The sequence below is a fragment of the Poecilia reticulata genome, chromosome 13, assembly GCF_904066995.2.
Source record: "Poecilia reticulata chromosome 13, P_reticulata-male-v2, whole genome shotgun sequence".
In the NCBI taxonomy this organism is placed as follows: Eukaryota; Metazoa; Chordata; class Actinopteri; order Cyprinodontiformes; family Poeciliidae; genus Poecilia; species Poecilia reticulata.
The window spans coordinates 30,401,813-30,416,567 of record NC_088842.1 but is presented as its reverse complement, the minus strand read 5'-3'; the positions used below and the strand labels follow the sequence as shown (position 1 = coordinate 30,416,567).

The following is a 14,755-nucleotide window of genomic DNA, read 5'->3' as shown; positions in this document are numbered from 1 at the left end:
CTAGGGTTCACAGCGAGTCCTGTTGGTCTCCGGGCAAACCTAAAGGGCATCGTAGTAAGTCCCGTCGGTCTCCCGGCCTGCTTCCGCCTGCTTTCGTGACTTGGTAGGGAGTCCTGTGGGTCTCCGGTCTGACCTCTAGGGTTCACAGCGAGTCCTGTTGGTCTCCGGGCTAACCTCCAGGGCTTCGTAGCAAGTTCCGTCGGTCTCCCCGCCTGCTTCCGTGACTTGGTAGGGAGTCCTATGGGTCTCCGGTCTGACCTCTAGGGTTCACAGCGAGTCCTGTTGGTCTCCGGGCAAACCTCCAGGGCTTCGTAGCAAGTCCCGTCGGTCTCCCCGCCTGCTTTCGCCTGCTTCCTTGACTTGGTAGGGAGTCCTGTGGGTCTCCGGTCTGACCTCTAGGGTTCACAGCGAGTCCTGTTGGTCTCCGGGCTAACCTCCAGGGCTTCGTAGCAAGTTCCGTCGGTCTCCCCGCCTGCTTCCGTGACTTGGAAGGGAGTCCTGTGGGTCTCCGGTCTGACCTCTAGGGTTCACAGCGAGTCTTATTGGTCTCCGGGCTAACCTCCAGGGCTTCGTAGCAAGTCCCGTCGGTCTGCCGGCCTGCTTCCGCCTGCTTTTGTGACTTGGTAGGGAGTCCTGTGGGTCTCTGGTCTGACCTCTAGGGTTCACAGCGAGTCCTGTTGGTCTCCGGGCTAACCTCCAGGGCTTCGTAGCAAGTTCCGTCGGTCTCCCCGCCTGCTTCTGTGACTTGGTAGGGAGTCCTGTGGGTCTCCGGTCTGACCTCTAGGGTTCAGAGCGAGTCCTGTTGGTCTCCGGGCAAACCTCCAGGGCTTCGTAGCAAGTCCCGTCGGTCTCCCTGCCTGCTTTCGCCTGCTTCCTTGACTTGGTAGAGAGTCCTGTGGGTCTCCGGTCTGACCTCTACGGTTCACAGTGAATCCTGTAGGTCTCCGGGCTAACCTCCAGGGCTTCGTAGCAAGTCCCGTCGGTCTCCCGGCCTGCTTCCGCCTGCTTTCGTGACTTGGTAGGGAGTCCTGTGGGTCTCCGGTCTGACCTCTAGGGTTCACAGCGAGTCCTGTTGGTCTCCAGGCTAACCTCCAGGGCTTCGTAGCAAGTTCCGTCGGTCTCCCCGCCTGCTTCCTTGACTTGGTAGGGAGTCCTGTGGGTCTCCGGTCTGACCTCTAGGGTTCACAGCGAGTCCTGTTGGTCTGCGGGCTAACCTCCAGGGCTTCGTAGCAAGTCCAGTCGGTCTCCCGGCCTGCTTCCGCCTGCTGTCGTGACTTGGTAGGGAGTCCTGTGGGTCTCCGGTCTGACCTCTAGGGTTCACAGCGAGTCCTGTTGGTCTCCGGGCTAACCTCCAGGGCTTCGTAGCAAGTTCCGTCGGTCTCCCCACCTGCTTCTGTGACTTGGTAGGGAGTCCTGTGGGTCTCCGGTCTGACCTCTAGGGTTCAGAGCGAGTCCTGTTGGTCTCCGGGCAAACCTCCAGGGCTTCGTAGCAAGTCCCGTCGGTCTCCCTGCCTGCTTTCGCCTGCTTCCTTGACTTGGTAGAGAGTCCTGTGGGTCTCCGGTCTGACCTCTAGGGTTCACAGTGAATCCTGTAGGTCTCCGGGCTAACCTCCAGGGCTTCGTAGCAAGTCCCGTCGGTCTCCCGGCCTGCTTCCGCCTGCTTTCGTGACTTGGTAGGGAGTCCTGTGGGTCTCCGGTCTGACCTCTAGGGTTCACAGCGAGTCCTGTTGGTCTCCGGGCTAACCTCCAGGGCTTCGTAGCAAGTTCCGTCGGTCTCCCCGCCTGCTTCCGTGACTTGGTAGGGAGTCCTGTGGGTCTCCGGTCTGACCTCTAGGGTTCACAGCGAGTCCTGTTGGTCTCCGGGCAAACCTCCAGGGCTTCGTAGCAAGTCCCGTCGGTCTCCCCGCCTGCTTTCGCCTGCTTCCTTGACTTGGTAGGGAGTCCTGTGGGTCTCCGGTCTGACCTCTAGGGTTCACAGCGAGTCCTGTTGGTCTCCGGGCTAACCTCCAGGGCTTCGTAGCAAGTCCCGTCGGTCTCCCGGCCTGCTTCCGCCTGCTTTCGTGACTTGGTAGGGAGTCCTGTGGGTCTCCGGTCTGACCTCTAGGGTTCACAGTGAGTCTTATTGGTCTCCGGGCTAACCTCCAGGGCTTCGTAGCAAGTCCCGTCGGTCTCCCCGCCTGCTTCCGTGACTTGGTAGGGAGTCCTGTGGGTCTCCGGTCTGACCTCTAGGGTTCACAGCGAGTCCTGTTGGTCTCCGGGCTAACCTCCAGGGCTTCGTAGCAAGTTCCGTCGGTTTCCCCGCCTGCTTCTGTGATTTGGTAGGGAGTACTGTGGGTCTCCGGTCTGACCTCTAGGGTTCACAGCGAGTCCTGTTGGTCTCCGGGCAAACCTAAAGGGCATCGTAGTAATTCCCGTCGGTCTCCCGGCCTGCTTCCGCCTGCTTTCGTGACTTGGTAGGGAGTTCTGTGGGTCTCCGGTCTGACCTCTAGGGTTCACAGCGAGTCCTGTTGGTCTCCGGGCTAACCTCCAGGGCTTCGTAGCAAGTTCCGTCGGTCTCCCCGCCTGCTTCCGTGACTTGGTAGGGAGTCCTATGGGTCTCCGGTCTGACCTCTAGGGTTCACAGCGAGTCCTGTTGGTCTCCGGGCAAACCTCCAGGGCTTCGTAGCAAGTCCCGTCGGTCTCCCCGCCTGCTTTCGCCTGCTTCCTTGACTTGGTAGGGAGTCCTGTGGGTCTCCGGTCTGACCTCTAGGGTTCACAGCGAGTCCTGTTGGTCTCCGGGCTAACCTCCAGGGCTTCGTAGCAAGTTCCGTCGGTCTCCCCGCCTGCTTCCGTGACTTGGAAGGGAGTCCTGTGGGTCTCCGGTCTGACCTCTAGGGTTCACAGCGAGTCTTATTGGTCTCCGGGCTAACCTCCAGGGCTTCGTAGCAAGTCCCGTCGGTCTGCCGGCCTGCTTCCGCCTGCTTTTGTGACTTGGTAGGGAGTCCTGTGGGTCTCTGGTCTGACCTCTAGGGTTCACAGCGAGTCCTGTTGGTCTCCGGGCTAACCTCCAGGGCTTCGTAGCAAGTTCCGTCGGTCTCCCCGCCTGCTTCCGTGACTTGGAAGGGAGTCCTGTGGGTCTCCGGTCTGACCTCTAGGGTTCACAGCGAGTCTTATTGGTCTCCGGGCTAACCTCCAGGGCTTCGTAGCAAGTCCCGTCGGTCTGCCGGCCTGCTTCCGCCTGCTTTTGTGACTTGGTAGGGAGTCCTGTGGGTCTCTGGTCTGACCTCTAGGGTTCACAGCGAGTCCTGTTGGTCTCCGGGCTAACCTCCAGGGCTTCGTAGCAAGTTCCGTCGGTCTCCCCGCCTGCTTCCGTGACTTGGAAGGGAGTCCTGTGGGTCTCCGGTCTGACCTCTAGGGTTCACAGCGAGTCTTATTGGTCTCCGGGCTAACCTCCAGGGCTTCGTAGCAAGTCCCGTCGGTCTGCCGGCCTGCTTCCGCCTGCTTTTGTGACTTGGTAGGGAGTCCTGTGGGTCTCCGGTCTGACCTCTAGGGTTCAGAGCGAGTCCTGTTGGTCTCCGGGCAAACCTCCAGGGCTTCGTAGCAAGTCCCGTCGGTCTCCCTGCCTGCTTTCGCCTGCTTCCTTGACTTGGTAGAGAGTCCTGTGGGTCTCCGGTCTGACCTCTAGGGTTCACAGTGAATCCTGCAGGTCTCCGGGCTAACCTCCAGGGCTTCGTAGCAAGTCCCGTCGGTCTCCCGGCCTGCTTCCGCCTGCTTTCGTGACTTGGTAGGGAGTCCTGTGGGTCTCCGGTCTGACCTCTAGGGTTCACAGCGAGTCCTGTTGGTCTCCGGGCTAACCTCCAGGGCTTCGTAGCAAGTTCCGTCGGTCTCCCCGCCTGCTTCCGTGACTTGGTAGGGAGTCCTGTGGGTTTCCGGTCTGACCTCTAGGGTTCACAGCGAGTCCTGTTGGTCTCCGGGCAAACCTCCAGGGCTTCGTAGCAAGTCCCGTCGGTCTCCCCGCCTGCTTTCGCCTGCTTCCTTGACTTGGTAGGGAGTCCTGTGGGTCTCCGGTCTGACCTCTAGGGTTCACAGCGAGTCCTGTTGGTCTCCGGGCTAACCTCCAGGGCTTCGTAGCAAGTTCCGTCGGTCTCCCCGCCTGCTTCCGTGACTTGGAAGGGAGTCCTGTGGGTCTCCGGTCTGACCTCTAGGGTTCACAGCGAGTCTTATTGGTCTCCGGGCTAACCTCCAGGGCTTCGTAGCAAGTCCCGTCGGTCTGCCGGCCTGCTTCCGCCTGCTTTTGTGACTTGGTAGGGAGTCCCGTGGGTCTCCGGTCTGACCTCTAGGGTTCACAGTGAGTCTTATTGGTCTCCGGGCTAACCTCCAGGGCTTCGTAGCAAGTCCCGTCGGTCTCCCCGCCTGCTTCTGTGACTTGGTAGGGAGTCCTGTGGGTCTCCGGTCTGACCTCTAGGGTTCACAGCGAGTCCTGTTGGTCTCCGGGCTAACCTCCAGGGCTTCGTAGCAAGTTCCGTCGGTTTCCCCGCCTGCTTCTGTGATTTGGTAGGGAGTACTGTGGGTCTCCGGTCTGACCTCTAGGGTTCACAGCGAGTCCTGTTGGTCTCCGGGCAAACCTAAAGGGCATCGTAGTAAGTCCCGTCGGTCTCCCGGCCTGCTTCCGCCTGCTTTCGTGACTTGGTAGGGAGTCCTGTGGGTCTCCGGTCTGACCTCTAGGGTTCAGAGCGAGTCCTGTTGGTCTCCGGGCTAACCTCCAGGGCTTCGTAGCAAGTTCCGTCGGTCTCCCCGCCTGCTTCCGTGACTTGGTAGGGAGTCCTGTGGGTCTCCGGTCTGACCTCTAGGGTTCACAGCGAGTCCTGTTGGTCTCCGGGCAAACCTCCAGGGCTTCGTAGCAAGTCCCGTCGGTCTCCCCGCCTGCTTTCGCCTGCTTCCTTGACTTGGTAGGGAGTCCTGTGGGTCTCCGGTCTGACCTCTAGGGTTCACAGCGAGTCCTGTTGGTCTCCGGGCTAACCTCCAGGGCTTCGTAGCAAGTTCCGTCGGTCTCCCCGCCTGCTTCCGTGACTTGGAAGGGAGTCCTGTGGGTCTCCGGTCTGACCTCTAGGGTTCACAGCGAGTCTTATTGGTCTCCGGGCTAACCTCCAGGGCTTCGTAGCAAGTCCCGTCGGTCTGCCGGCCTGCTTCCGCCTGCTTTTGTGACTTGGTAGGGAGTCCTGTGGGTCTCCGGTCTGACCTCTAGGGTTCACAGTGAGTCTTATTGGTCTCCGGGCTAACCTCCAGGGCTTCGTAGCAAGTCCCGTCGGTCTCCCCGCCTGCTTCTGTGACTTGGTAGGGAGTCCTGTGGGTCTCCGGTCTGACCTCTAGGGTTCACAGCGAGTCCTGTTGGTCTCCGGGCTAACCTCCAGGGCTTCGTAGCAAGTTCCGTCGGTTTCCCCGCCTGCTTCTGTGATTTGGTAGGGAGTACTGTGGGTCTCCGGTCTGACCTCTAGGGTTCACAGCGAGTCCTGTTGGTCTCCGGGCAAACCTAAAGGGCATCGTAGTAAGTCCCGTCGGTCTCCCGGCCTGCTTCCGCCTGCTTTCGTGACTTGGTAGGGAGTCCTGTGGGTCTCCGGTCTGACCTCTAGGGTTCACAGCGAGTCCTGTTGGTCTCCGGGCTAACCTCCAGGGCTTCGTAGCAAGTTCCGTCGGTCTCCCCGCCTGCTTCCGTGACTTGGTAGGGAGTCCTATGGGTCTCCGGTCTGACCTCTAGGGTTCACAGCGAGTCCTGTTGGTCTCCGGGCAAACCTCCAGGGCTTCGTAGCAAGTCCCGTCGGTCTCCCCGCCTGCTTTCGCCTGCTTCCTTGACTTGGTAGGGAGTCCTGTGGGTCTCCGGTCTGACCTCTAGGGTTCACAGCGAGTCCTGTTGGTCTCCGGGCTAACCTCCAGGGCTTCGTAGCAAGTTCCGTCGGTCTCCCCGCCTGCTTCCGTGACTTGGAAGGGAGTCCTGTGGGTCTCCGGTCTGACCTCTAGGGTTCACAGCGAGTCTTATTGGTCTCCGGGCTAACCTCCAGGGCTTCGTAGCAAGTCCCGTCGGTCTGCCGGCCTGCTTCCGCCTGCTTTTGTGACTTGGTAGGGAGTCCTGTGGGTCTCTGGTCTGACCTCTAGGGTTCACAGCGAGTCCTGTTGGTCTCCGGGCTAACCTCCAGGGCTTCGTAGCAAGTTCCGTCGGTCTCCCCGCCTGCTTCTGTGACTTGGTAGGGAGTCCTGTGGGTCTCCGGTCTGACCTCTAGGGTTCAGAGCGAGTCCTGTTGGTCTCCGGGCAAACCTCCAGGGCTTCGTAGCAAGTCCCGTCGGTCTCCCTGCCTGCTTTCGCCTGCTTCCTTGACTTGGTAGAGAGTCCTGTGGGTCTCCGGTCTGACCTCTAGGGTTCACAGTGAATCCTGTAGGTCTCCGGGCTAACCTCCAGGGCTTCGTAGCAAGTCCCGTCGGTCTCCCGGCCTGCTTCCGCCTGCTTTCGTGACTTGGTAGGGAGTCCTGTGGGTCTCCGGTCTGACCTCTAGGGTTCACAGCGAGTCCTGTTGGTCTCCGGGCTAACCTCCAGGGCTTCGTAGCAAGTCCCGTCGGTCTCCCTGCCTGCTTTCGCCTGCTTCCTTGACTTGGTAGAGAGTCCTGTGGGTCTCCGGTCTGACCTCTAGGGTTCACAGTGAATCCTGTAGGTCTCCAGGCTGACCTCTAGGGTTTGTAGCGAATCCTGTTGGTCTCCCGGCCTGCTTCTGTCTGCTTCCGTGACTTGGTAGCGAGTCCTGTGGGTCTCCGGTCTGACCTCTAGGGTTCACAGCGAGTCCTGTTGGTCTCCGGGCTAACCTCCAGGGCTTCGTAGCAAGTCCCGTCGGTCTCCCCGCCTGCTTCTGTGACTTGGTAGGGAGTCCTGTGGGTCTCCGGTCTGACCTCTAGGGTTCACAGCGAGTCCTGTTGGTCTCCGGGCTAACCTCCAGGGCTTCGTAGCAAGTCCCGTCGGTCTCCCGGCCTGCTTCCGTGACTTGGTAGGGAGTCCTGTGGGTCTCCGGTCTGATGTCTAGGGTTGACAGCGGGTCCTGTTGGTCTCCGGGCTAACTTATAGGGCTTCGTAGCAATTCCCGTCAGTCTCCCCGCCTGCATCCGTGACTTGGTAGGGAGTCCTGTGGGTCTCCGGTCTGACCTCTGGGTTCTCAGCGAGTTCTTTTGGTCTCCGTTTTAATCTGCAGGGCTTCTTAGCAAGTCCTGTCGCTCTCCCGGCCTGCTTCCGTGGCTTGGTAGGGAGTCCTGTGGGTCTCCGGTCTGACCTCTGTGTTCACAGCGAGTTCTTTTGGTTTCCGTTTTAATCTGCAGGGCTTCTTAGCAAGTCCTGTCGCTCTCCCGGCCTGCTTCCGTGGCTTGGTAGGGAGTCCTGTTGGTCTCCAGGCTGACCTCTAGGGTTTGTAGCGAATCCTGTTGGTCTCCCGGCCTGCTTCTGTCTGCTTCCGTGACTTGGTAGCGAGTCCTGTGGGTCTCCGGTCTGACCTCTAGGGTTCACAGCGAGTCCTTTTGGTCTCCGGGCTATTCTCCAGGGCTTAGTAGCAAGTCCTGTTGGTCTCCCGGCCTGCTTCTGTCTGCTTCCGTGACTTGGTAGTGAGTCCTGTGGGTTTCCGGTCTGACCTCTTGGTTTCACAGCGAGTTCTTTTGGTCTCCGGGCTAACCTCCAGGGCTTCATACGGAGTCCTGTCGGTCTACCGGCATGCTTCCGTGGCTTGGTAGGGAGTCCTTTGCGCAGGGCCATGCAAAGACCACTAAAGGGGCAGGTGCTCAAAAAAAAAAAAAGAGCACATCCAGCCGTATTTTAGGACAGAATATTAACAAAGCCTCTCAGCTTTCAAAGTTTAATAAACAATGATAAATTACTAAATTGTGACATATACAATCAAAGCTAAGGAGAATTTCTACATAGAGCATACAACTATGCATATGCAAGATATTTTATTAGTAATTTCTTTCTGCAGGTCTATTTTGTTATATTGCAATATTCAAACCCACAATTTAGCAAGATATGTAAATCAGAGCTGGACCACCAGACATATTTTGTCTTTACAGAATTACACTATTAAAAATATAAACAAGGGCACAATGCAACCTTTTAGTGACTGTAATCTATAAAAGAGCTGCCTGTTTGCTGCAGTGGAGATGAAGATGGTCCATTCAGTAAAGCAGAGCTGCATCAAACTTTAACTGGAACTGTAGAAAAAAAACAAAACAAAAGCAAATATTTAATTGTTAATGTATGTCACCATGAGAAAAGCCTGCTGAGTTATGCTTAAAAAACTTTTTTAAACATTTGAATCACACATTTGTCTCATGAAGTAGTTTTTTTTGCAAAACAAACTTATTTGTGCATGTCAGAAATCTTTTCTTAATATTCTTAGGTTTTGTTTGTGATTCTCACATGACGTTGTGGGCAAAAGATTTCTGATGTGTGCAAATAAATGTTTATGTTTGGCAAATAACTTTTTAACAAGACAAAAAATTATGTAATTTTTTTTTTAAACAAAACGATTTTTTTAAAAAAGGAAATCATCACAATTCCAAAAGTTTTGATTACAATTTTATTTTACTTAACTGAGGTTAGTTTTTTCCCCCCATGGAATAATTGGGAAAACAAATTTAACTTCATACTCTACGAACCAGACCCTAAACTTACTTGAGTTTTTTTCCCCTTCATTAATGACAAACGTTTATTACATACATTATATCTATCATGGTAAGTCAGGGTGAGTTATTTTTCATTCTAAATGAATATCCTTGTTGGACTTTTATTTCAGTGTTATTCTCCTTCAATATACATTTACCTAATGCTAGAATAAATTAAATGTACATTATGCAGCAAAGGAAATTAGAAGATCGGACATATATCCATTATGGACATGATCGGTTTTGGACGGGCGACGTGCCCTTATTGCAGGGGTGCTCAAGTCCAGTCCTCAAGAGCTACCGTCCTGCAACTTTCAGATGCTTCCCTGCTCCAACACACCTGGATCAAATGAAAGGCTCGTTACCAGGCCTGTTTAGAGCTGATCCCGGTCTGTTGGAGTAAGGATATATCTAAAAGTTGCAGGATGGTAGCTCTCGAGGACCGGACTTGAGCACCCCTGCCTTATTGCATAAGTGATACTTAAGAATGACTGATATTAACAATACGGGAAAGAAGCTTTTTAGTTATTTTGCTTTGCTAGCAAAGTCGTTAGCTAGCAGCTAATAGCACAACAACAGCCTAATGTCTGTATGATAGAAATACTGAATGATAGATAAGAACAGTTTTTCCTCACCTGGCTGGCTGTCTCCTCCCGTTCAGTAGTTCTTCAGAAAAAGGCAGACCCAGAGGCCTGTCAGTGTCTGTTGTATTTCATTACCTCTCTGCTTAAACCGCGACTCCGAGCCGAAGCAGAAACGATACGTTCAACGTTTTCCGTCATCTGACAAGCAGCAAGTCTACTCCACTTTATTCACCAATAACGTTTTTTAATTCACCAAAAACTGTTCTATATTTTGGAACGTTCGCTACGTTGAGCTCCAGTTAGCCGCCTTATCTCACTGCGCGAGAGGCAACTGCGTCATACGTCACTGGCAAAAGGTCGAAGGTAACAAGGTGACCGGAGGGCTTGTTATGTTGTACAAAAAAATAATAAAAATAAAATAATCATAATTTTAGTACATGCTATGTGTCATAAGAGGGCTTAGAAAATAATAATGCAAAAAAATAAAAATAAAAAAATAAAAAATTGACCAAAAGGGCACTTGGGGGCAAGGAGCAAAAAGGGCAGGTGCTCAAGCATCCCCAGCCCCGCCCCCCCTCTGCGCGTGCCTGCCTATATTGATTTGATACAATAGACCCAGGGGCTTCCGCATTTCCAATATTAGTGCCTTCTGTCACTTTTTTCCAGCCATTAAAACTGTTTAATCGTTGTTAACATGTCGTGAACTGTTTTTCCTTTAAACGCAACATGAGCGCTACGACGCTCGCACTGGGTTTACACCTGTGCGGCAGCGAAGGAAACCTGCTGCTGTTGTGCAGAGCTACGTAGGTCCATCCATCCATCCATCCATCCATCCATCCATCCATCCATTTTCTTTACACCCTTAGTGGGGTCGGGAGGGATGCTGGTGCCCATCTCCAGCTAACGTTCCGGGCGAGAGGAGGGGTACAACCTGGACAGGTCGCCAGTCTGTCGCAGAGATACGCAGGTGTGTGTTAGAATTATGGCAGCAAACCAGCAAAACGCAAAGAACTTTGCAGTTTTCACCCCAAACTAATCGACTGAGTTGAGTAAAGCTGTAATGGCAGTAAAACGTGTAAGTAAAGCATTACTTGCATGTTTTCGGTTGTGTTGCAGTTGTCCCCCCATCCACCAGAGGGCGCAGCCTCCATTTAATTAAAAATATGACAAAGGGTTGTGTTGGGGGGGTTTACGTGTTGTTTACAACTCGGGACGTGTCCACAGTTTACCTTTAACTCTTATTTAAGAATCGGACAGTGGCTGTTGATGTTAAACGGTGAGTCGTTTACTTATAACAGTTTCGGTTTCCTAGCAACTTTTTAGGCCGTATTTGCTATCATGGAAGAAGGTTGTCTTGTTTTTGTTCCCTAAAAACGCCTGTGTTGGAGATCTGCAATATTTATAATCTAAATCCTAAAACAATTTTACATGAAAATCTACACGATCTTTCGGAAAGATAGCTCATGTTTAAAAAAAAGATATTTTGTAAATGAAACTCTATAATCCAGGTAAAAAAAAAAAAAAAATCGCCCCTATTTCTCCTGGTTAGTAATGAAAAGCAGTTACACTTAAATTCACCCGAACAAAATGTTTTTGGGAGGATAATTTTTCATTTGATAGTATTTCTTCAATAGAAAGTAGTTTTTGCTTTGATATTTTGTATAACAATACTGATAAATTTCACTTCTTACTGTATAGAATCTGAAATTTTGAATATTTTCTATCACTTCTTAAATGTTCTGGTTAAAATTCACTAAAAAGAACCTTTGCTTCTTCTCACTCTTTTTTAAATATGCCAGCTATTTTCTTTGGTTATATAGTTATTGTGCTTAAGTTTTTTCTATTGCGAGTGTTTATGTAATAAGTGGGAAGCTAGGTATTAATTTTACTTGCATGCTCCAAAAAAACATTTATTTAATAAGCATATTCTGTTTCAGCTAAATATTCTAGGAGCCGTTTTAGTAATTTTCATGTTCAGATTCTTTGCAGATTTCACATGAAAGTCTTTCCTATTCCAGTTTAAATATCAAACCATTATTTAGTTTTATAACGTTACAGTTCAAGGTTATTATGAGCCACTTTGGAGAGCCTAAATAGCCAAATGCGAGCCTAAGAGGTAGGCAGAGTCTTTTGGTTGAAGAGTAGCACTACTCTTAAAGTTATATGGAAATTTTGGTTTTGCAAGAACCAAAACTATAAATAACATAATTAGAAAATAATAAAATCAGGGAAAAGAAAATTTTTTCCAAACCAGTTTCTTTCAAAATGAAACTTTTGAAACTGCAGGTGTGGGAAAATCCAGAAATGTTACTCAACTAAGAGTAGAAATACTTTATAATGAAATTACTCAAGTAAAAGTAAAAAGTACAGCGTAGTAAAAACACTCCTAAAAGTACATTTTTTCCAACAAGTTAAGTAATTGTAATTAATTACTTCCTAACTCTGGTGATCCCTGACCTAGACAGTTTTTTTTAAATCTCCAAAGAGTGTCTGTATCTTTCTCTGGTTGAACTGTTTACTGTTAGTTACATAACTGAATACTTATTGTTGTCTTCCAGCCTTGTTGAACTATGACCTCCCCAGAAATTGCCACCCTGTCCTGGGGCCTGATGAAGGTGAAGGGATGCTCCTCCAGCTACAAGGACTGTAAGGTCTGGCCTGGAGGCAGCCGGGCCTGGGACTGGAGGGAGACCGGGACTGATGTGAGTAAAACCAGAATAAATATAAACGCTGTTGGAGATTTTAAAATCTATTCCTCTGAGGAACGTTATGATTTCCTCCCAGCATTACCCAGGAGTGCAACCTGCTGACCTGGAGGAGGTGATGAAGAAGGGAATAGAACTGCTGGTCATTGGGAGAGGAATGAGCGAAGCTCTACAGGTAAATTATATTCTTTAAAAAGTCCAATTTAATGTTTGTGCAGCACCAGAAACCTAAATAACAAACTAAACTACAAGGGTTTATTGCAACAGACATTGCTGATCTTTCTGTGGGTAGCATATAGTGTTTATGTGTAAGGGTCAGCTTAGTCGACCCCTCAGCATTGCGCCCCTAGTCCCCTCTAGAGGAGGCAGCAGACTAGGAACCACTGAACTGTAAGGGGTAATACAGGATTGCAGAAATTCCAAAAGGGGATTGGTTCAACAATCTCAGCGCATGCTGCATCAGCACACAGGTCAGATCGACTCGTATGAGGCGAAAGGACAAAGCCATCCGTACCAGGAAGTTTGGATCTATTGTAGGGCTGGAACGATTAATCGATTATTTAAAGAGCCATTAACTAATTTAGTAATTGATTAATTGTTAACTGGGGTATACAGTCTCAAACAGGGTAATATGGAGAAAAAACAACATAATCCAAACAGCAATTAAGCCACAAATGTACAAAAAATATTTACAATTTGCAAATAAGATGAAAAGCCGTATTTATCTGTAACTATGTTCTACCCAGAACTCCTGCAGGAGCATCGTTTTAACTTCACCTGGTTCAAATTTGTTTACATCCTGACAGCGTGTCTGGCTTCTTCTATTGCACGTCAATGACGTCAAAGTCTTGTCGAATCCGACGTCATGACCGTTCTGGCACAAATTGTGTTTTTTTTAGAAGTGAAAAGGTCGCAATTGGGCGAAATACGTCACTTTCGCTACCTTTTCTAGCTGTATTTAAAATTAAAATTGTCTGAAAAAATAAATTCGATAAAACAAATTTTCCCGATTGTTAGCCAAATCAAACATTGTGAAACATTTAAGTCATCGTGAGCTACGTTATGTACTCCTGGCCTGTAGAGGGCAGTATTGAGTTGAGGAAGCCGAAGAAAGATGGCGGTTCAGCTACAAACACATCGGGCTCGTATCGTTCATGCTCCAGACATTAGATACAGACATAACAGGACACAAAATCACTTCATTTTCCAGACATCCAACATACAATACGAAGAACGCCTCTCTGTTATATTAAAAGATGTTGTGATCGGTTCATTGATGTAATATTTGAGCCACAATCCCATCTGTTCTGTAGCATGATGCACCGTAGTTCCTGTTTTAGACGTGCACGTTTTTTCTCCACAGGTTCCTTCTTCGACTCTGAATTTCGTGAAGCAGCAAGGCATTGAAGTCCGAGTCCTCCCGACTCAGAAGGCCGTCGCTGAATACAACAAGCTGGCTGTTCAAGGAGCCAAAGTGGGCGGCGTTTTCCACTCAACCTGCTGATCCCGCCTTCCTGGATGCGATTAAACATGTTTAACGGTTCACTGTTCCCGGCGCCGAGAGGTTCTCAGCATCCCTGAAGTTATTAGTGGTGAAACTTAAACGCAGAATATTAACACGGCGTATTCGGGCCATTGCAGGTACTAAAAAATGAATAAAATCACACCAAAAATGGAGAAAATTTGCGATTAATCTCATAAATTTTTTAGAAAAAAGAACATTTCTGAGCTCCCTAATTAGAAAATTATATATGAAAGAAACAAGAAATGCTGAGATTAATTCCAGAAAAAAACACAAAGTTCTGAGAAATTAACTTTTCCTATATAAAATGGCCCTAATGCATTATCTTACAGACAGAAGCTTAAATTAGTTTTATTTACGCTGCGTTTACCTGAGTAAAGTTGGCCTTCCGACCTTCAAATTAAACAAAATTGGTGTCAAATTTTTGTGCCACTACCATTTTAAAACTATTAATAAATATTTCAAGAGGTCATCAAAAGTCAACTAGTCAATCCATATTTACAAAATCAAACAAATGTGATTTTAGGGGCAAGTTGATCTCTGGTGACTTTATCTTAAAATTGAAAGCAGCACAAACGATTGGCACCAATGTTGTTTAATCTGAAGAAGTGGGAGAACTAACTAAAGTCAGTTGACTCCTCCGCATTCAAGTCGATTTTTGCAGCTCTGATGTATTTAAGTGCGTTAAACTTTAGCTGAGAAGCCTCAAACTTCAAAATCAAACCATTAACTTTAATAGAAATTCATTTCTAACAGCCTGCAGCACCAACAGTGTCTAAAACATTCAAAATGACGCTTATGTTTTATTTACATATGAATGGAAATTGTTCTAATGGAAAAGGGAGGCTTGCAGATTTTATTAAGCATTTAACTGCTTTCTTTAGAGTAAAACAATATTTTGCCAAGTATTTTTGTGTCGTTTTAGTGCAAATAGTTCTATGAACACTGGCAAATTATTTCACTTATAACATTTGAAAATTCTTTTGTTATAAGTAAAAATAATCTGACAGTGGAACTAGTATTTTTCCATCACTACTAAGGAATTATTGACCTGAAACGAGCTGCTATATTTGCTGAAAATTACTTGTAAATTAGTTTTGATTTGTTTCAAGTGTAATAAGGTATTTGCACTATAAACTAGACAAAAATACTTATTAAATATTTAGTTTTTGCAGTGAAATGCTGTGAAACGCTGATATGAAAGTGTATTTCTGCCTGTTTGATTACATGAAAACCAATAAAATCAATCTGCTTTCCAAATGTTTGTGGAGTGAAAAACA

General features: G+C 49.3%; 1 protein-coding gene across 2 annotated transcripts; it reads left to right on the top strand.

The window, feature by feature from the left end:
* Nucleotides 1–10,116: 10,116 nt before the first annotated feature.
* Nucleotides 10,117–14,735, top strand: aamdc (adipogenesis associated, Mth938 domain containing). Of its 2 annotated transcripts, none has more exons than XM_008426503.3 (4): nucleotides 10,117–10,215; nucleotides 11,807–11,950; nucleotides 12,033–12,128; nucleotides 13,317–14,735. In XM_008426503.3, exons 2-4 carry the CDS (start codon nucleotides 11,819–11,821, stop codon nucleotides 13,455–13,457), a joined length of 369 nt encoding a protein of 122 aa, XP_008424725.1. In that variant the 5' UTR covers nucleotides 10,117–10,215; nucleotides 11,807–11,818; the 3' UTR covers nucleotides 13,458–14,735. The 2 variants fall into 2 exon arrangements, with proteins under 2 accessions (XP_008424725.1, XP_008424724.1); XM_008426502.3 differs by lacking the exon at nucleotides 10,117–10,215 and adding an exon at nucleotides 10,372–10,524.
* The last annotated feature ends 20 nt before the right edge of the window (nucleotides 14,736–14,755 follow it).

What these genes read in the sequence shown, in the direction of transcription:
- aamdc (XM_008426503.3), top strand. Translation starts at nt 11,819, where the DNA reads ATGACCTCCCCAGAAATTGCCACCCTGTCCTGGGGCCTGATGAAGGTG. An exon ending in GGAGGGAGACCGGGACTGAT is followed by an intron (nt 11,951 to 12,032) that starts GTGAGTAAAACC and finishes ATTTCCTCCCAG; the next exon opens with CATTACCCAGGAGTGCAACC. An exon ending in GAATGAGCGAAGCTCTACAG is followed by an intron (nt 12,129 to 13,316) that starts GTAAATTATATT and finishes TTTTCTCCACAG; the next exon opens with GTTCCTTCTTCGACTCTGAA.